This window comes from Choloepus didactylus, chromosome 19 (assembly GCF_015220235.1).
Source record: "Choloepus didactylus isolate mChoDid1 chromosome 19, mChoDid1.pri, whole genome shotgun sequence".
Taxonomy (NCBI): Eukaryota; Metazoa; Chordata; class Mammalia; order Pilosa; family Megalonychidae; genus Choloepus; species Choloepus didactylus.
The window spans coordinates 6,347,664-6,369,809 of NC_051325.1; the positions used below are offsets into that span (position 1 = coordinate 6,347,664).

At 49.3% G+C, this 22,146-nt stretch overlaps 1 long non-coding RNA gene, 1 pseudogene and 1 gene segment (V, D, J or C); all 3 read left to right on the forward strand.

Moving 5' to 3' along the window:
- The first annotated feature begins 361 nt into the window (after positions 1-361).
- On the forward strand, positions 362-4,616 carry LOC119516031. The segment is given in 5 exon segments: positions 362-425; positions 3,286-3,321; positions 3,597-3,638; positions 3,737-4,057; positions 4,189-4,616. Coding segments are annotated over 5 exon segments (792 nt in total).
- Positions 4,617-6,729: 2,113 nt separating this feature from the next.
- Positions 6,730-9,038, forward strand: LOC119515711. The gene is made up of 2 exons (XR_005213127.1): positions 6,730-6,861; positions 7,053-9,038. It is a non-coding gene; the product is annotated as an uncharacterized LOC119515711 (long non-coding RNA).
- Positions 9,039-18,100: 9,062 nt separating this feature from the next.
- LOC119515702 lies at positions 18,101-20,656 on the forward strand (annotated as a pseudogene).
- Positions 20,657-22,146: the final 1,490 nt, after the last annotated feature.

Sequence of the window (22,146 nt, forward strand, 5' to 3'; positions counted from 1 at the left end):
GAAGAGAGAGGTGTCCTGGATCCAAGGGAGATAGGGGACAGGAGCAGAGGTGTCCCAGGTCCCTAGGAGGTGGGGACATGAGTGGGGATGTCCTGGTCCCAGGGAGCAAGCACAGGCTGCACGGAGGGACCCAGAATTGCCATTGACTCAATCTGGGGGAAAGAACTGGGTCAAGCTGGATGGTCAGGTCAGGAGCTGATGCAGGAGCCTGTGCTGAGGGCAGCAGGTCTTCGGGGAGAGGTCAAGTTGGCACAAGTATAGGTGGGCAGCCAGGATGTAATGAGCCAGGAGCTTAGTGACAAGTCAGAGCTGGGCAGAGCTGAGAGCCCTGCATGACTTCCTGGCCCAGGGGAATGCTAGGATGCCAGAAAGCTTGAAGGTGCCCTGTGCAGGAGAGAAGCAGGCAGACAGGGAAAGACTGAAAGGTACCCAGAGCAGAAAGAAGGCAGAGCTAGGGTGAGAGCTGCATAGAGCAGGGCAAAAGTGGCAGCCCAGGGCAGGGCTGGGAATTAGCAGAGCAGGGAGAAGCATGCAGGACTGGGTAAGGCTGGAAGCTGCCCAGAGCAGGGAGACGCAGACAGGGCTAGCTAAGACTGGGAGCTGGCTCAGAGCAGGGAAAAGCAGGGAATGGCAAGGGTGAGAGCTGTTCAGAGTAGGGAGAAGCAGGGCAGGAAAATGTTGGAAGCTGCCCAGAGCATGCAAAACAGGCAGTGGTGAGCAGGGCCAGGAGCTGCCCAGAGCAGAAAGAAGCAAGCAGGGCTGAATAGGACTGAGAGCTTACCAGAGCAGGTAAAAGGAGGGAGGGCTGAGCTGGGAATTCCCCAGAGCAGGGAGAAGCAGGGCTGGGAAGGGCTGGGAGCTTTCCACTGCAGGGAGAAGCAGGGAGGGCTGGACAGAGCTGGGAGAAGCCCAGAGCAGGGAGAAGCAAGCATAACAGGCAAGACTTGCAGCTGCCCAGAGCAGAGAGAAGCAGAGCAGGGCAGGGCAGGGCTTGGAGCTGTGCTGAGCAGGGAGAAGCAGACAGCACTGGACTTTGAGCTGCCCAGGGCACAGAAGAAGCAGTCTAAGCAGATCAGGGCTGGAAGCTGCCAAGGGCAGAGGAGAAGCAGGTTGAGCAGGGCTGGGATTTGCCTAGAGCAGGGAGAAGCAAGGCAGGGCAGAGCAGGGCTGGCAGCTGTCCAGAGCAGGGAGAAGTAGGGAGGGCTGGGCTGGAAGCTGTACAGACCAGGGAGAAGCAGGCAGGGTTGGGAAGGGCTGGGATCTCTCCAGAGCAGGGAGACACAGGAAGGGCTGGGTTGGAAGCTGTGCAGAGCAGGGAGAAGCAAACATAGCCCGGCAAGCCTTGGAGCTGCTCAGAGCAGGGAGAAGCAGGCAGGGCAGGGGTAGAAGCTGTCCAGAACAGGGAGAGTCAGGCAGGGCTGGAAAGCAATAGAAGCTCCTCAGAGCAGGTAGGGCTGGGCTGTGAGCTGCCCAGAGCAGGGAGAAGCAGCATAGGGCAGGGCAGGGCAGGAAGCTGTCCAGAGCATGGAGAAGCAAGGAGGGCTGGGCAGAGCTGGGAGAAGCCCAGAGAAGGGCAGAGCAGGACTGGAGCTGTTCAGAGCAGGGAGAAGAAGGGAGGGCTGGGAAGAGCTGGGAGAAGCTCACAGCAGGGAGAAGGAAGCATAGCAGGCAAGCCTTGCAGCTGCTCAGAGCAGAGAGAAATAGAGCTGGGAAGGACTGGGAGCTTCCCACAGCAGGGAGAAGCAGGGAGGGTTGAGCAAGACAGGAAGCTTCCCAAAGTGAGGACAAGCAACCATAGCTGGGCAAGCTTACAGCTGCCCAGAGCAGGGAGAAGCAGGGCAGGGCGGAGCAGGGCTGGCAGCTATCCAGAGCAGGGAGAATTAGGGAGGGCTGGGCTGGAAGCTGTACAGATCAGGGAGAAGCAGGCAGCATTGGGCAGGGCTGGGAGCTCTCCAGAGCAGGGAGAAGCAGGAAGGGCTGGGATGGAAGCTGTGCAGAGCACGGAGAAGCAAGCATAGCCCGGCAAGCCTTGGAGCTGATCAGAGCAGGGACAAGCAGGCAGAGCAGAGGAAGAAGCTGTCCAGAGCAGGGAGAGTCAGGCAGGGCTGGAAAGCAGTAGGAGCTCCTCAGAGCAGGTAGGGCTGGACTGTGAGCTGCCCAGAGCAGGGAGAAGCAGGGAGGGCTGGGCAGAGCTGGGAGAAGCCCAGAACAGGAAGAAGCAAGCATAGCAGGCAAGCCTTGCAGCTGCCCAGAGCAAACAGAAGCAGGGCAGGGAAGGGCTGGGAGCTTCCCACAGCAGGGAGAAGCAGGGAGGGTTGAGCAAGACTGGAAGCTGCTCAGAGCAAGGACAAGCAACCACAGCTGGGCAAGCTTGCAGCTGCCCAGAGCAGGGAGAAGCAGGGCAGGGCAGAGCAGGGCTTGGGGCTCTCCAGAGCAAGGAGAAGCAGCAAGGGCTGGGCTGGAAGCTGTGCAGAGCAGGGAGAAGCAAGCATAGCAGGGCAAGCCTTGAAGCTGCCCAGGACAGGAAGAAGCAGGCAGGGCAGGGGTAGAAGCTGTCCAGAGCAGGGAGAGTCAGAACATAGACAGGCAGGGCAGACCTTCACACACAGGTCGGTGTGCTCTGGAAGACTGGTTCAAGGGCAGCTGTGGGGTGGGCGCCTGTCAGGGTCATGGGGCAGCTGGGACCCCAGCCCACAGTGGGCAAGGAAGAACCTGTCTCCTCCCCATGAAAGCCTCTGCCTGGGCTTTCTGCTCTGCTTCTCCCTGCTCTGGGCAACTCCCAACTCAGCTCTACTTGCTTCTCCCTGCTCTAGGCAAATCCCAGCCCTGCTCAACCTGCTTCTCCTCTGCCCTTGGCAGCTTCCAGCCCTGATCTGCTTAGGTTGCTTCTTCTGTGCCCTGGGCAGCTTGAAGCTCATCGCTGTCTGCTTCTCCCTGCTTAGCACAGCTCCCAGCTCTGCCCTGCCCTGCCCTGCTGCTCTCTGCTCTGGGCTTCTCCCAGCTCTGCCCAGCCCTCCCTGCTTCTCCCTGCTCTAAGCAGCTGTAAGCTTGCCTAGCTATGGTTGCTTGTCCTTGCTCTGGGCAGCTTCCAGAGGACATTGAGGGGATTCTCTGGGCACTGCACCCAGGCCCAGGGCAGGCACAGGATGGATGACCCTGACCCAGGTCCTGGGCACATGGACATTGATCTAAACCCAGCCCAAAGTCTGGAATCTCCCCAATGGCCTTGTCTGGTTGTCTCCTCTCCTCCAAGACCCTGGTAACCCCAGTCTGCTCTCTCTGCAGTGAAACCAACTCCTCCACCACCCCCACCTCCCAAAGGTAAGTTGCTGCAAAGAGCTTGTCAACCGTGGGGGAATGGAAGGATCCACTCCACCCACCCCAGGTGCCAACTAACCTTCCTGTCTCTCCCACCCCAGTCTGTGAGAGACCATCCATTTTCATCTTCCCCCCAAAGCCAAAGGACAGCCTCATGATCTCCCTGGGCACACAGACATTGATCTAAACCTGCCCCAAAGGCCAGAACCTCCCCATGGCCTGTCTGATTGCCTTCTCTCCTCCCAGACCCTGGTAACCCCAGTCTGTTCTCTCTGCAGAGAAACCAATACCCACTAAACCACCCTGCCAGCCTTGCCCAGGTAAGGTGACACCCGGGTCTTCCCAACCACAGGGGAAGGGAAGGATCCATTCCGTCCACCCCAGGTGCCAACTCACCATCCCGTTTCTCCCACTGCAGTCTCTGGAGGACCATCAGTTTTCATCTTCCCCCCAAACCCCAAGGACAACCTCATGATCTCCCGCACCCCTGAGGTCACGTGCCTGGTTGTGGACGTGAGCAAGGAGGAACCCGAGGTGACATTCAACTGGTACGTGGACGGCGTGGAGGTGCACACAGCCAAGACAGGGCAGCGGCAGGAGCAATTCAACAGCACCTACCGCGTGGTCAGCGTGCTGCCCATCCTGCACCAGGACTGGCTGAAGGGGAAGGTCTTCAAGTGCAAGGTCAACAACAAAGCCCTCCCGTTTCCCATCGAGAAGACCATCTCCAAAGCCCCGGGTGAGTGAGGGCCATCAGCCAGGTTGAGGAGCACCCTCTGCAGGACCTCTGCTCTTCCCTAGCCCTGGGGGTCCACACAGCTCAGGCCAGCCCCCTACCCTGACCGGCTGCATGGTCTTCTGTCCCCACAGGGCAGGCCCGGGAGCCGCAGGTCTACACCTTTGGCCCACACCCAGAGGAGCTGTCCAAGCAAGTACTCAGCCTCTCCTGCCTGGTGAAGAGCTTCTATCCCAACGAAATTGATGTCTCATGGCAGAGCAATGGGCAGCCGTTGCCTGAGAGCAGCTTTGTGTCCACCCCGGCCCAGGAGGAGAAGGACGGAACCTTCTTCCTCTACAGCAAGTTAACCATAGACCACAGCAAGTGGCCAGGAAGCAATGAGTATTCCTGTGTCGTGATGCATGAGGCCCTGCACAACCACTACACACAGAAGACCGTCTCCCAGTCTCCCGGTAAATGAGTGTGACCAGTGAGCACCCCTCTCCACCCCCTGTAAATATCTCCCAGGCACCCCAGCATGGAAATAAAGCACCCAGCACTGCCCTGGGATTCTGCAAGACTGGCATGGTTCTTTCTGAGGCTGGTCCTGAGGAAGCCTCTGTCCTCACTGTTAGGGAGAAAGCACGGGTCCTGGGCCAGATCCCAGGGGGCACTGAATCTGCACTGGCCACCGGGAGGGAGCTCCGTGCAGGTGTTGCCACAGCAGGGAAGAGGTGGTCTCTCTTCTGTGCCCTCCCTCCAGACAACAGCTACTAGGGGCTCAGGCGTGGGAAAAGAGAATAGGTGGAGGCATCTCCCAAGGACAATGAAGTCATAGCATGCCTCTGTAGGGGACTGTGCAGTGGGGAAAGTGGCCTGTCATTTGTCCCAGGGTCCCTGTCCAGGAGCTCCCCTGGTAACTTTGGATCCTCTTGTGAGAACTGCCAGGGCCAATGGATGTGCCTTTCCCACCTGGATCCCACTTGGCAAGTTCAGGAGGAAACAAGCTGGCTGTGGCCTCCATCCCTATGGAGTGTCAGGGGGACACATACATGGGGGCCCTCACCCCAGTGCACCAAAGAGGCAGAGGCAGGTGGACCCATCTGCCCCAGGGTGGGCCCCATCCCAGCCACCACATGCACACTGAGCCCAGACACTTTGGAAACAGGCACCTCTGATGAGCAGCCCTCAGCCTCCATCGCTATCTTTCCACATGCATGCATATCACACCTAACACACCTGGGCCTCCCACAGGTATTCAGTGCAAGTGCCCATCCATGTGCACCTGCAGGCACCAGCTGGGCCCCTGATGTCCACCAGACCTGGCACAAGTGCCCAGCGGGCAGCTCACTGCTCATCCACTCACTGACCAGCTCAGACTTGGCCTCCTCTCACGTGCAGACATGGGAAACCCACACCCAGACACACCCTCCACACTTCCTCAAGGAGGGACTGACATGGGGCCTAAGGCAGGTGCTTCGTGCATTCCCTCATGCTCCTGTGATGGCAAAGGCCTCTTCTGGCACAGCCGCCAACCTCCCACATGCTCACACACTCACATGCTCCCACACTCATGTGCCCATGCATTCAGCCACTCCCCTACACTCACAGGTTCACACACTTGCAGGCTCACACGCTCCCACTCCCCCATGCTCCCATTCCCACATGCTCACAAGCTGACATGCTCACACTTGCACATGATCACACACTCATATGCTCACACTCCCATGCTCCAACATGCGCACACCCTCACAAACTCATACACTCAACACTCACATGATCCCACTCTCATGTGCTTACACTCCCACACTCATACACCCACATGCACCCACCCCCACAAGCTCCAGGCTAACATGCTTGCACATCCACGTTCCCATACACTCACATGTTCATGCACTCACATGCTCCTACACTCCCACCCCCACACACTCACATGCTCACATGCTCACAACTCACATGCTGACACTATCACATGCTCACACTCCCAAATGTTCACACACTCCCACCCCCACACACTCATATATACACACATACGCTCACACTCCCACATGCTTACATACACAAACACACTTCCATGCACTCACATGTTCACAGACTCACATGCTCAAAATCCTACACTTCCATACTCCCACACATTGACACTCCCACATGCTCACACACTCGCATTCCCACATGTTCACACTCACACTCCAGGAAACCCCACTCATTCACCCACCCTCATCATTGTCCCTAACACTGGGGGCCTCTCCTTTGCCCTGCTCTTCTCTGCAGCCAGATGACCCAAGGAGGGTGCAGAGGGCTTGGGGTGGCCTCATTTCCTTTGGGCCCCTTACACTGCCTCTGCAGCCCCAAGGCCCAGTGGATGGCAGGGAGCAGGTCCCACAGCTGAAGACCAGGTGTTATCTGGAGCAAGTGGGTGCCAGACTGGAAGAGTGGGATGGTGATAAGGATGTCTCTTGGCCTGGGAGTGATCAGAGCACTTCCCTGAGAGGCCCAGAGAGGGTACCCCAATGTGAACCAGAGGGAATAGGGCAGACAAAATGGGAGGACCATCCTGGCACACAGGCCTTTCCACCTGGATTTTCCCATCCCATTCTTCCCACTCTAACCTGTCCTGCCCGACTCTCAGAGGGACCTGCCCCTCCCAGAGACTGTGGCTGGGACAGCCCCCTGACCCCCATATTTCCTGGGCAGAGCTGTGGCCAGATGAGAGTTGTGCTGAGGCTCAAGACGGTGAGCTGGACGGGCTGTGGACGACCATCTCCATTTTCATCACCCTCTTCCTGCTTAGCGTGTGCTACAGTGCCACCGTCACCCTCTTCAAGGTGGGCTTCTTCCTGGGACCTCCCTCTCTGCATCGACAACCACCCCCACCAGCCCAGGGCTTGGTCAGCCAGGGCCCTGGTGCGATTGGCAGAAAGAAGGGCGGTGGCCAAGTGGGTCAGTGACTGGGCACCACAGAAGCCACGGGAGCCTGCCCTTCCCCACAGGCTCACATCCACCTGTCTTCCTACAGGTGAAGTGGATCTTCTCCTCAGTGGTGGAGCTGAAGCGTACAATCATCCCTGACTACAAGAATATGATCAGGCAGGGGGCCTAGGGTCACCCTTCCTGCTCTGGCATCCAGGGATTGTACATAGAGGAGGTGCTGTCCTGGCCTCAGACCTCACAGAAGAGAAGCCATTGGCCCCATGCAGCTCAACCCCCCTCTCCAGATCTGCACCTCTCACCTCTGACCTCATTGACCCCTGATCTTGCCACCCTCTGACCGCACAGGCCTTTGACCCTGCTCTTTCTGACCCTGCCACCCTCTGAACTGCTGCCTCATCTACATCCCCTTGGAGAACTTTGAAGGCAGCAAACTCTAACCCCAGACCTCAGCTGCCTGGACACCTGCTGGTTCCCCCATAACCAAGCACATGTGCACAGCAGCAACCAGAAGTGCTGGCCAGGGTGGGTTGCAGACAGAACCATGTGCACTTCTCGGGCTCAACACACTGAGAGCAGGAGCATCAGATCCTGTTCCAATAACTCAGACCCAGACACATCACTGCCCAGCTCGTGCAGATTCACACTGAATGGGGAGTTACCAGGGCCAAATGTCCAGGTGTCCATCAGGGAAAGGGCAGTCCTTTGAAGGAATCAGAGCTGAGATTCCACCCTTGGCCAGGCTCCAGGTTGCAAGGGTTTCCCACACAGGCTGTGGTGGGGACACCGCATTGTGAAGGGCAGCCCCTGGGAGGTGCCACTGTCCACTTCGCAGATCTCCCTTCTTCCTGGCCCTCATCTGGCCACACTCCATCCTGGGAGCTTCGGTGCACACCTGGCCTGAGGAAGAGTCTCACTGGAGCCTCCATCCAATCACTGGTTCACCTCAGCTGAGCCACTGTCCAGCCTCGATGCTCTGGCACCTTCTTTTAGCATGGAGATCTCTGCAAAGACCACACCCTGGATACCCACAGTAACCTCAGATGCGGGATCCAACACAAATGGACAAACATTCCTGACTGCCTGCTGGGGAGAGTGAGATGACAGGCTCAGGACATCCTGCCGTCTCCCAACCATCAACCACAGCTCCACTTCAAGGTCTGTCCTCAAAGATGTGGGCAGTGGGAGTTTGTCCTCACTGTACAGAGGGTAACCCTGCAGAGGAGGATGTGGGCAGCAGTGCAGGGATGAGAGATCTATCCTTCCCTCCACCTGGGGAGTCCCTGTGGATGAGGGCCTGAGATAGGGGTTGTGTCACCTCTGCAGGTGCCCAGACAGGTGCAAGGATGGGATGCCTGTGAGGTGTGGGCATCTCTGCCACTGAGGAAGGGCAGAGGCCCAGTTGGTGACAGTCAGATGGGTCTCCAGGGAGTGGCTTAGTCAGGATGTGGTCACATGAGAGACAGCCTCAGTGGGTCCTAAGGACAGAGGAGGGGAAAGGGATTTTCTTGTCATGAGCGATGGGAGAGTGGGGCCAGCAGGCACAGCCAGCCCCAGTACTGGATTCCAGGCCTCCAGTCAGTGAGCATGCAGTGGGGGTTGGGACACAACACAAGAGATGCCCTCACCTTGGGGGACTGAATTGGGCAGCTGTGAGATTTGGTACTAGTTGCAGCCGCAGGGGCCTCAGTACCCCCCTAGGTTCTTTGTCTTATTGCTTCTCAGGGCAAGAGAGCCAGATAGCCAGGGACAGAGGTAAAATCACCCTGCTCTGTGCAACTTGAGCACTGCTATGCATGAGAGGAGCCCAGGAGGCTCCTAAGGCCAAGCCACATGCTCTGGGGAAAACCATCCCAATCACACAGGGAACCCTGCTAAAAGGATAGAGCCTCAATTAATAATGATGATTTGGGTCATGGGGGAGGGGAAATAGAGATAAATTGCTCAGAGGAAATATCAGAACAATAGTTTCAGTAGCTTTTTTCTCTTTAATTTTCTGAAACCCATTCAATGTCTATAATGTGCATGTGTTTCTACTTTGTTAAAAATGACAATAAACCACTCTTTAAAATGATATGATTTATTAGTCTGCCCATGTTGCCACACTCCTTGCTTATCGCAAAACACAGATGAGACGAGTGTGGCTGTATCATCGGTCCAGGGACTCTTTCCACAAATGTACAGTCTCTGGAATCTTCTGGCCCTTCTGCCCACCCTCAACCCCTTCCTGCCTGCACTGACCACACTGCTTGACCTGCCACAGGGCCCTGCCCCCTGGGCCCTGCCCCTCCTCAGGGTGTTTAAATGGGCCTTCCAGGGGTGTCCTTCTCCCTGCAGAACTGGAGCCTGAGTTAGGAGGCACCGTGCAGTCCTGTGGGGTTACTCCAAAGGGTGGGCAGATTGAGTGGCTACAGGAAGGCCTTATTGCTCTCAGCTGGGCAGTCCCAAATGATGTTCATCCAGCTGTGTCCCAAGCACACAGGGCCAGGCCCAGCAGCACTGACCTCAGTTCCCAAGCCTGGGCAAGGAGGAAGGGCAGGGGGTCTCATGGGGCCTAGGTCAGCAGGGGAGGCTGGGGGAGCAGAGCCACATGGAGGCTGGGTACAGGAGGGGCATCAAGCACTGGCATGGCCAGAATTGAGAAGCCACCTGCTGTGAGAGGCAGGCACAGATCAGGCCTCAGTGGCCAACAAATGCCTAGCCAGGAGAGAAAATGGGCCACAGTCATCATAAAAGAAGGAGCTGACATGTCCCGTGGGCCTCAGGAGACAGAGCTAATTATTGGTAGGACAGGGCCACAGTGGGGCTTCTTTAGCAGCATCACTCCAGCAGCTGCACGGGAGCTTCACCAAAGACACAGGGGCCAGGCAGGGCGTCCCCAGAGGCCCAGGCCCAGACTGCCCAGGGAGAAAGAACAGGGCCAAACAAGCAGTCAGGGTCTTCACCAAGGAACGGAACCAACTGTTTGAACTCATAGCTGATGCCTGCTGGATGGTGAGCTCCAGGGACCCTGAGGCTGGGCTGGTTTGACCAGGCAATTTGTGCCCAAGGCTGGCCTTTGAAGTATCAGGATTTGGTGCTGCAGGAGCTGTGGGGAACAGGTGCAGAGGGACCTAGGGTGAGTCCTTTGGCTTTGCTGAGGGTCAGGCAGAAAGAAGAGTGACCAACCAGAAGACAGGCAGCAGGCAGCTTGCTTTATTCTCACCAGCTCTATGCCATGATGATGGGAGCACAGCAGACTCCAACTTCCACTCTGACAGCAGGACATCAGGGATGGCCATGCACCTCCTCTGTGGCTTTACAAAGCTACCCCCTTCTCTTCACCCTGCTCAGGGTGGGCACCACTGACTTCCTGAGAGTGCACAGTGCAGCCCAGGCTGTTTCAAGTGCCACATCATTCTGGGTGGAGAGGGCTGTGGTAGGAAGGGGCAGGAACATCCAGCTCTCGGGGGAAGGAGCAGATGTTTCCTGCAGCCCCTGACAGTGAGACTCCTCAGGCCAAGGGCAGCCTGGAGGTGGGCAGAAGGGGCAGCTGGTCCTCTGGTCCCCTAGAATCCACACCTATGTGCCAAGTTCCCTTAGGGAAACGACATTTTCTCCAAGGTCCTGAGACCTGTCCCAGATGCTGCCTGCAGAAATGTCCACAACTCAGCCTCATAAGAGCCCCCATTTCCACAGTGCCATGGGGCAACAATGAGCTCTGGAGGCAGAGTCAGGGCCCATCCTGACCTGTCCCCATGCCAGGTTCACATCTCTAATTGCAGCTGGTGTGGGCCTGCCTTGTCCTCCAGGCACTGCAGGCCGCAGATGCCTTCCCAAACCTGCTTCCTCTGTAGGATACCACACAACGGTATCTAAGCCAAGAACTTGAGGTTTCCCCACACTTTCTCCTCTAACCTATAAGCTCCTCTTGCTAACGGGGTTCCCCATCTTTCTCTAGCCCACCACTTCTACCCCATCCCCTAAACCAATGCAGTAGTTTCTCCGCAGCATCTCACCTCCCATCTGCTCACCTCCCACAGCCTCCTGTCTTCCAAACAGTTCCATCCTGCTTCAACACTTGTGGCACCATTGATGTCTTTGCCCCATCCTGCCTCCCTATATACAAACCATTGAGGCCCTGGAGGTCACCCTCTGTGAATATGGGTCACCACAGTGTGCTCTCTGTCATGTGCCATCCTCTGACCCCCTCCTCTCTCCCCACCTCACTCCCCTGCCCCTTCCTCGTTCCCCCTTATACACTCCCCTCTCAGCACCTGTCTTCTTGACATGCTCCCCAACCATCATCCTCCTTACACCCTGTCCTCCTGATACCCGTCTCCTCCTGCAGTTCCATGACCCACCCACCCCGAACATATTTCCTCCCCACCCCTCTTGCACCAGACCCTTCACCCTCTGATGCCAGAGCTCTCCCTTCCTGACCCTGCTCCGCCCATGGCACATCTGCTCTGAGGGCTGCCTCTGCATCTGCCCCTCCCCCTTCATCAGGCTCTGAGCTCTCACCACCTAATCTCCCTTGCAGTCCCCCACCCAGAGGGGATGGACCTAACTTCACTGCCTATTAAGCCAGTGATGGCTCAGCTCTGTACAGTGAAGCTGGGCTCTGGGAGACCCCCAGAATCCTCAAGGGCTGCACCCAGCCAGGCCATCAAGAGCCCCAACAGGGCACCCAGCAGGCCCCAAATTGCCCTACCTGCTCTCAGCTGCCTTCTATGATCATAGCCTCAGGCAGATGCCACAGGGCAAGGCCAGAAGAGATACAGATGCACCTGAGCCATCCATGGCCTCTGTCCCAGAGCATGTACCTGAGCAGGCCTCCTGACCTCCATGTTGTACACCTCAGCTGAAGCACAGACACAGACACACACACACACACACCTGTTGTACAGAGAAGTCACACAACACATGCTGAGATGCACACAGATATGCAAGGTGGCTGCACAGGGTAGTTGCACCAACCCAACACAAACTCCAACACAAACACACATGCATGCCTGCCATGTAGGGCAGTCACACCAATGCATGCTCAGATACACACAGACACACATGCCTGCTGCATAGAGTGGGCACACCAAAATATGCTCAGACACACACAGACACACAGGTCTAATGCACAGGGATAGTCACGCCAACAAACATTCAGAAACAAACACAGCCACACATGCCTGATGCACCAATACACACTCCAACACATACAGGCTCACACATTTGCTGCACAGGGTAGTCACACGAACACATGTTCAGACACACAGACACATGAAAGCTTGTCCTTATAGGACAGTCATAGTGACACACTCAGACACACACAAGTTCACATGCCTCCTCACACTGGACAATCATGCTAACACACTCAGACTCACATATTCATCTGGTACCTGCAGTCATACATGCCCTCACATAGTGAAACACACATGGACACAAACACCTGCTGATTACCAACAGAACCACAGCTGGGTGCTGAGGTCTCTGGATCATAAGGCTGCCTCATGCACCAAGCCTTTGCACAAATTGTTCCCCTCACCTGGGAACACCAAGCAAGTCCTATACTCTTTTGCTTTCTGGCTCATGTGTCTTTTCCCCCTGTAAATCCTCCCCTAACCCACCAAGCAGAATGGACCTTGCTCTCTCTCATCCTGTGAATGTGCTTCTACACTTGATATCCATGCACATCCATCTCCCTTGAGACCAGGAAATCCTGAAGGTCAGGAAAGCATCTTCCTGAGTCATCCCCTGTGAGCTGATCCCAACTCCTGCTCTCCAGGGCTGGGATACCAAAGTGAACTGTCACTCCAAGTCCCTGCCCTTGTGACAGTGGCATTCTCATCCCTTCTTTATGTTCTGTCTGGACCCAGACCAGGCCATGGCACAGATGCAGGCTGGGGGTTGGAAAGATGGGTGAAGGTCTGTGACATGACCTGGGTCACCCATCAGCATGTGGGAGAATTGGGTCCAAACACAGACTGCTGACTTGAGGTTAGTGATCTTTCTCCTACATTGCCATCCTCTGGGTCCTTTTCATGTGCAGGTTACAGAGGGTCAAGACAGAGAAAAGAGACTTGGGACAGGGAGGAGGCTTAGACATAGCAAGGCAGGGGAACCACATTAAGTAAAGGTCCCAATGGTATCAGGGGATACAAAGAGCATAATGCAGAAGACCATTGGGCACACTGACTCTCAGGTGTGCAGTGAAGAACTACGCAGAGAAGTAGCTCTTCTCAAATCCTCATCCTGATGGTAGATCTTAATATTGGTCCTCACTGGTCATTGCCCACTCCCCACCCCATGCTGAGAGCATGCTGCCCCGTGGGAGAAAGATACTCACCACATCACTGACATTGGCCTCAGAAAAAGGAATGTCAACAGGAGCGTCCACTGTGTGGATCCATCGTTGCTCTATTCCAGAATGCACCTCCTCCTTTAGCTTAGATTCCAGAATAAAAAAGTTACCTGGAGCAGAGTCAGGAAGAGTCACAAACTGCAATAGATACTGAAATGAGAGAGAAAATACCTGTAATGTTATATGCCTTTTCATTTGGGGGTTGTGGTGGTTTGTAGATGTATATATACCCCAGGTAACCATGTTCTTAAATCTAATCCCTTCCTGTGAGTGTGAACCCATTGTAAATTGGACAATATAATGAGGTTACTTCAGTTAAGTTGTACCACCACCATCAGGATGAGTCTTAATCTTCTAACTGGAGTCCTTTATAAGACATGAAATTCAGACAAAGAGAGAAGAAAGCCACAGGAGGCAAGAAGCTGGATATCAATGGAACCCAGAAGAGAAGGGAGGGGCCGGGAGAGGCCCCCATGTGCATGGTCATGTGACAGAGGAAACAAGGACCAAGACCCACTGGCAGCCAGCTCCAGAACGCCAGTCTTCAGGAGGAAAGCATCACCTTCACTTGCCTTCATTTAGATGTTCTCCTAATCTCAAAGCCATGAGCTAATAAATTCCCATTGGTTAAAACATCACATTGCATTGTATTTGCTTGAACAGCCCAGGAAACTAAAACAGGGGTCATTTGATATCACAGCATATCCTAGCAAAACTGAATGATACACCATCATTAAAAAGCATGTCCACTACTGATGTAAATTAAAATACCCACTAAAATATAGTAATAGTCACATTTGATGTGGACACAGTGTTTTGACTTTTTCAGACTTTTAACAGACTTTCATTGCATATTCACAGCACCCCTGAGAGGAAGGTGTCACTGCCTCAATTTTACTGATGAAGAAATCAAGGCTTTAGGGAAGCTGCATCTCCCTGCTTCTGGGTAGAAACTGAACTCATGTCTTCTGGCCCTAAAGTTCATGTTCTTTCTTCTCTATATTGCCTCTTAAAGAGATTCCAGAAAGTCACCCTGATCTGATTCCTATTCTCAAAGGAAGACCATTTCCTTACAGCTGGAACTCAAACCAGTTGTTGAAACTTCATGCAATAATAAGGTCTCAGAAATGTTTGGAAGGGCAGACGACAACTTGGAATTTCTGTGAATATTCTATCCATTCATTTATTCAACAAATATTTACCAAATGGACACTAGGCACATTGTGGAAAACAAGACCAACAGGGCTTCTGCCCTGAGGAATTTTGATTCCAGGGGTGAATTTTGATTCCAGGAGCAGAAACAAACATTGAGTACATAATTTCACAAATTATTATTTAAGTACAACTGTGACAATAACTATGAATGAAAAGTAGTGGGGTGATAAAGTCATATAACAATAGCAGGGAAAGCTTTCCTGAGGGAGTGCCCAGGAGGCAGTGTGTGATCAATCTCAATTCTGCTCATCAATCCTGGTTTCCTGTCCTTCTGGGACACAGACAACTAAATTCCCTGGACAATGAGGTTGGGTGAGGCCATGTGGGAGAAGATATTTGTAATACATTAAAGGATAATTGTTCAGTGGTATAATCTTGACTCTCATATAGATATATAATGATCACATTTCCAAGATTTTATTTAACTGTTATAAAATGAAATGAAGCAAAATAGAATTGGCATGGCTAGGAGATTTAAAATGGATTCAGGAGGTTATTCCTGGGTTACTCTTTTGCAGGTCTCAGCCACATAGCACAAACTGCCTAAGTACGCAGATCTTCAAACAAAAATGTTCCTCCAAACCCCAAGGACATACAGACACCATAAACAAGCTATAAAATAAAGAACTCAGTAAACTAGCAATCTGAAGGACAAATGGAGTACCCCAATGTCCATCAACCATAAATAACTTCTCAAAGCTTCTTTTCCTTTAAAAAACCTTTACCTGGAAATGCAAAGATGGGCCATGACTTAGGTTGCTACCTGAATCTGTGCTCTGTGAATTGAAATTCTAAGACCCCAAATAAATGCCTTCATTGTCCTACAGCTTTGTTTTTCTCATCTGACACTGATAAGAGGTTACAACCAGTTCAGAATAGAATTCAAATTATTATACTTACATAGTTGAATCAGGCATGCTAAAATGAATTCATAAATAGATGCAAGAAACTAGCTTTTTCCATGGGAGAAGAGGAGGAATCAATTGTCCTTCCAAGGAACAGAACTTGGGTTCCTAAAACTTATCTGTAACTTATAGAGTTGCAAATCATAGCTTGAAGACAATGAATAGTGTGGAGCTCCCATAGAAACAAATCTTCTGGACAACATGCAAGAAAATGCCTTGTTTTCCATTGAAGACACCCATCAATCTTTTCATCCATTTTGAAGTCTTTCACAATTTTCCTTATAAACACACTGAGGCAAAATTATACCCAGAATATATACACTACTCTGATTTAATTAGAAAAACCTAGCACATCAATAGAAAAATGGACAAGAGAATTGAAAGAGTATTTCACAAGAGATATCCAAGCAGCCATTAAACACATGAAAAGGATTCTGAATCTCATTAGTCATCAGAGAAATGAAAATGAAAAACCACATGAGAGAAAGTAGTTCTGATTCCAGTATTGTCAGTGTAGCTTGTATCAGACTAGCCCTTTGTCAGATAGCAGTTATAAACTCTGGAAAACAATAATAAACAATTATTTGAAGACATTGGAGTATGACCCAAAGCAGGCAGATACTAGAGAGGACTCTTTCCTTGAAGGATGTGTCTGAAGGCAGTCTATACAGCATGGTACAACAAGAACTACAGCAGAAAATGGAAGTCTTATTGGCTAAGGAGTCAGATAGTAGAATTCCGGGCTGCTACAGCAGCTAAAAACTGAAGGAAAATATCCATAAAAGGAGGAATCAACAGAAAAGGAGCCCAAAAATCTGCATAAAAAAACCATTCAAACTCATGCATGGAGACTGGGGAGCAACTCACAGAAGTGAGTTAAAACTCAGAACTCTGCACATATCCAGGCACAAGGACCTAAGCCTGCAGAGACCCAGGGGAAACACAAGTCACTGAGCAGTGCTATATAAAACAAGGGCCTCCAGGTGGGAGGGGAGACATACAATGACAGCAATGCTGGCAAGAACTTTTGTGCCCTCACAGAGACCAGCTGCAGTTGGCAGGACCAGTAAAGGCAAAACAGACTTTTCTGAAGTGGCCCACAATTCTGGATTTGCCACATCTGGCTACTCAGGGCAGGATTCACTAAAGGGGAAGAAACCAAGGAAAGAAAAGAATCAGAGAAGAAAAGGGAGTGTCAAACTGAATTGCTGTAAGAAAGGGCAGTTCCCAGAACTGAAGAGTGTAAGAGTGAGGCAGAGAATTTAAACAACTGATAGGAGCTGGGAGAAAAGTCTGAACAAAAACAAAGAGAACAGATCAGGATTGAAAGAGAAGGAAGAAAGAAAAGGAAGCTCTCTCCTGGTGGTGAAACAATTAAGCATAAAGTGCAATCTTAAATATCTTACCACATTCCAGGACAAGAATCAGATGAAGAACTGAGAAAATCTGAACAGGTAAATACGGGGCATTTTAAAGTTCTGGAATAAGTTAATCAAAGAGTCAAAGAAGAAACTTAACATAAAGCCAATAAACAATAAATTCCTAGGCAAGAAGGAGAAATGAACCTACAGAGTTAATATTTCAAGGTAATCAGATGCCTAGATATCATCAGAAAATTACACACCATATTAACAAGCAGGAAGATATGGCACAGTCAAAAGAATGAATGGAAACTCCAGAGGACATTCATAAGATAGCACAGTTAGCCAAAGATGATCAAACAAATCTCCTAAATCAATTCAAGAAGATGAAGGAAAACATGCACAAAGAGATAAAGGATATTAAGAAGACCATGTGAGAGAATGAAGATTTTGAAAGTATAAAAAGTAATCCAGGGGCGCTTCAGTGATGGTGTTGGTGAGTGTGTTTCCCATCTGAGCATGACTAGCAGCAGGTCATGGGCACCTCCAGGTCACACCTATTGCCTGGAAATGCTTGGTTTTGCTCATATTTAAAAATCAGGAATGTGCACATACACATACACACAGAAGCATATATACAGTTGAATCATCTGCAATTGCCATTCCTTCCCAACTTTGTTCACATAAAAGGCATAGAAGAAGTGATATTCCAGTAGATATGAACATACTTAGTGCTCAGAATGTTGTTTTCTAAATAATATTCTCCAGTGAAAGGAACACCTCGACTTCTTGAAGAAATGGCTGATTTCAAAACTGGATCCATGAATGTACTAGATGAATCTGGAATGTGTTGTGTGCCAGAAAATAAGGAAATGTTCTCATAATACCAGGACACCAGAGCCTGCTTAAAAAGGGCCCCCACTGACCAAATCTGGGACAGTTTGACAATTTGAGCATCAAAATGTATAATGAAATCAATGAATAAAAATAATCCATGAGTCCATACTCCTAATGAAATAAAGAAAGAATGAATGGGAAGAAGTGAAAATACCTCACTAAAGTTAGAATGTCAACTAATAAATGCAGAAGGAATAGTAGAGCTACTGAAAACCCATCATTTTTATAACCCTCAGTAAAAATTGATTCAGACAAGGATCATCAAAGGATGCTAAAACTATTGGGAGAGCTTCTGTTGTACATTCTACCTTATTCCTACTAATCTGCTAATGCAGTAAATTGGAAGACAACTGTTGCCAGGATAACCTGTAATGGGCAAGGAGTCACAGCGTAGAAAACATTTCTTTTAATTTTTAAACTTTGGTTTGAACAGGCCAGCATGTTTTGGAAATTTGATCTTCACTCATCATCCCACATGGACACACTTCTAGAAAGAGAAGATGTAACACTGAAGGAGTTAATGGATGAGGAAGATGTGTTACAGGAATGTAAAGCTCAGAACTGCAAACTTAAAGAGTTTCTATTAAAAGCAGAATGTATCAAAGATTTAATATTCATTATAGAAGAACCACCTCAAGACATGGATGAAAAGATCAGATACAAGTATCCAAATACATCTTGTGAGTTACTCACTTCTGATGTCTCCCAGATGAATGACAGACTGGGAGAAGATGAATCCTTGCTAATGAAATTGTATAGCTTCCTCCTAAATGATTGTCCCTTGAACACACTACTAGCCAGTTTCTTCAGCAAGGTGCTAAGTATTCTTATCAGCAGAAAACCAGAACAGATTGTGGATTTCTTAAAAAAGAAATGTGATTTTGTAGACCTTATTATAAAGCACATAGGGACTTCCACAATTGTGGATTTGTTGCTCAGGCTCCTGATGTGTATTGAACCTCCACAGCCCAGGCAAGATGTGTTGAATAGGTTAAATGAGGAGAAAATCATCCAGAGGCTTTTGGAAATAGTTCATCCATTGCAAGAAGAAAACCTGCATTCAAATGCATCACAGTCACTTTGTGAAATTATATGCTTGAGCAGAGACCAGATGTTACGAATTCAGAACAGTACAGAACCAGATCCCCTGCTTGCCACTGTAGAAAAGCAAGAAATTACCAAGCAGCTTCTTTCAAATATTTTTCATAAGGAGAAAAATGAACCAGCCATAGTCAGTGGAATCGAGATATTGCTGACTCTACTTGAGACACATCAACCAACATTTGAAGGCCATATAGAGATCTGTCCACCAGGCATGAGTCACTCAGCTTGCTCAGTCAAAAAGAGTGTTCTAGAAGCCATCAGAGTAAGACTTGGATCTTTTCATGAACTCCTGCTTGAGCCACCCAAGAAAAGTGTGATGAAGACCACATGGGCATGCTGGAGTCTCCTGTGGGGAACACCCACCTGAATGTGATTAGGTTAATCTCCAGCCTCTTTCAGACCCACAGCCACAGTGTGAATGGGGACCTTATCGAATTGAACAGCATTGCAGTCATATTGGACATGTTCTTCAAATATATGTGGAATAACATTTTACATACACAAGTGGAAATTTGTATTGCACTGATTCTTGCAAGTCCTTTTGAAAACACAGAAAATGGCACAATTGCTGAGCAAGACTCCACTGGTGATGGTTTGTTATTGAAACATCTTTTTCAAAAATGTCAGTTAATAGAATGAGTACTTGAAGCCTGGGAAATGAATGAGAAGAAGTAGGCTGAGGGAGGAAGATGGCATGGTTACATGGGACCCCTCACAAGGATACCCAACTATATCATGCACAGCACCTGTAAGGACCCTGACAGTGCATTAGTACAGCAACTCATCAAAGATCTTCCAGATGAAGTCAGGGAGTGATGGGAGACCTTCTGCACAAGCTCCTTAGGAGAAACTAACAAGAGGAACACAGTAGATCTAGACTTTACTGATTATCAGATGCAACAAATGACGTCCAATTTTATTGACCAGTTTGGCTTCAACAATGAGAAGTTTGCAGATCAAGATGACATTGGCAATGTTTCTTTTCATCAGGTATCAGACATCGACTTTACTCTCAATACAAATGAAAGTGGAGATATTGCCTTGTTTGAAACATGTTGTGTAAGGAAAGAATACAGTAGTTTGATGATGGTGGCTCTGATGAGGAAGATATCTGGGAGGAAAATCACATTGCATTTACACCAGAATCCCACATGATCTAGCTTGGGGACTACAGACAGTGAGGAAAGTACAGACTCAGAAGAAGAAGATGGAGCCAAACAAGACTTATTTGAGTCCAGTAGTGCCAATGCAGAGGATTAAATGGAGGTAGACTTGAATGAACCACCCAACTGGTCAGCCAACTTTGATGTCCCAATGGAGACAACCCATGGGGCTCTGTTAGACTCTGTGGGGTCTGACATCTGGAGCACAGAGGAGCCAATGCTGACTAAAGAGATGGTTGGGGCTTCTTCTTCAGAGTTCCCTTCTTCCCTGAGTACAAAAGATTCTTTAAGGAGTAATTCCCCACTGGAAATGGAAACCAGCACTGAACCCATTGGCCCTCTGAATACCAGTGTCTTTGCCCTTGCAGCACAGCCCAAAGTGCCAGGCAGTGTGGCTATGAAAGCCAGCTGTGACAGTGAGGAGGATGCAGAAAATACAGACAAGGTGACTGAGACCATGATGAATGGTGGTATGAAGGAAACCCACAACCTCACTGTAGATGCCAAGACAGAAACCACGGTCTTCAAGAGCAAGGAAGGAAAACTGTCTACTTCTCAAGATGCTACTTGTAAATATGTGGTCGGTTGAGGAGACCCCTGAGATGACAGAGTCAAAGTCTACAGTCCCCCAGCTCTTCAGCAATAGTCCAGAGCAGAGGACTGACCAGCTGAGGGTTCCGGGTGACACCTTGGTAAACAGCCCTGTATGATGAGTGCCATCTGCTGCCAACTGAGGACTGCAGCTGCTGCCACTTGGGGGCTTCTGGGAGGTTCTGTCCACAGCCCCCACAGCCAGTCACTGCTGCACTCTCTCTGCAAGGGATCATGACCAGCAACTTTCTATTCTAGATTCTTAGACATTGTACAGAGAAACCCAGATGTGTAGAGATTGCACACTGACAAATACCAAGAATTTTTGCACATGTTTATATTGTATTGTTCTAAATAATGGGTGGCCTGTGAAATAAGATCTTGCCATCCATGTAATGAGTAGTAATACTATAGTTAAAATGGCTGTAAGAATAGTTTTATAAAAGTGAATACACATATCTATTGTATTTGAAACATAACTATTTGACAATTATTAGCATGACCAAAGTATTAGTCTTCATACATTTTTCACCTTGTACAAAATTCTGAATTCATCTTTCTTCCAGGTTGGCAAGGAGTCATAGGATTGACATGTAATTTTGGTTGTTCTAACTTACAAAAGTGATTTTGAATAAGAAATATTTGGTGTTCTTTTTATAACCAGTTTTTGATTGGTAACTGTTTTCTGTATTGTTTAAAATGGATCAAAAATGTAAGTCTATTTGTAGAGATTAAGTATTTATTGCTACAACTTAGTTGATAAACTGATGTTATTGTAAAGCCATATGTTCTGTTCAAGTCTTGTTTGTTTGAAATGATTATTCCTACAGATGAAACACTAGAATATTTGGAGTGTATATGGCTTGTGGTTGGGGTTTTTTTGTTTTTGTTTTGTCTTGTTTTGTTTTGGTAGTTGATCTGCCTTTTAACCCATTCACCAAAATTTACCTTGTTAACAAGCATCACCAATGAACATTTCAGAGCAATCTGTATGTTTTAACATACCTAAATCATATTAGGCAAGTTGGTTGAAAAATGCTCGTGCTGCTAATGGGAATGCAGTGTGTTCATTTTACAGGCTAGTATTTTTAAAATAGAAATCAAAATCTGGCACCCAAGCATGTTAATTGTTTTACTATACTGTGTGAGGTTTTCACTCATAAATTCTATAACAGAGTATTTTTTTAGGACTGGTTTGTGTATATATGTAGTCATTATGGATACTAATTCAATGTAATTTATAATTTTCTAAGTCAATATAAAAATACATCACAGCCTTCTCAAACAGCTGAAGCAATATATTGTATATTGCCATATCATCTGGTGAAAGGGTTAAATTACTTCACCATTGCACTTTTAGATGCAAATCAGTTTTTCATTTCTGTAACAGAAAATTAAAAACATATTTTTACACTATTTGTTTTTCCTGACCAGTATTTAAAACCAAAAGGATATTCTGAAAAATGGCCAACATTTTTTTTTAGAAATAGCATCCTAAGCAGCATGCCCAAACACTACATTCATTGCATATGGAAATAAAAAAAAAAGTGAGATGTCTAAAAAAAACAAAAAAAAAAAAAGTAATCCAAGAGATATTTTGAGAATAAAA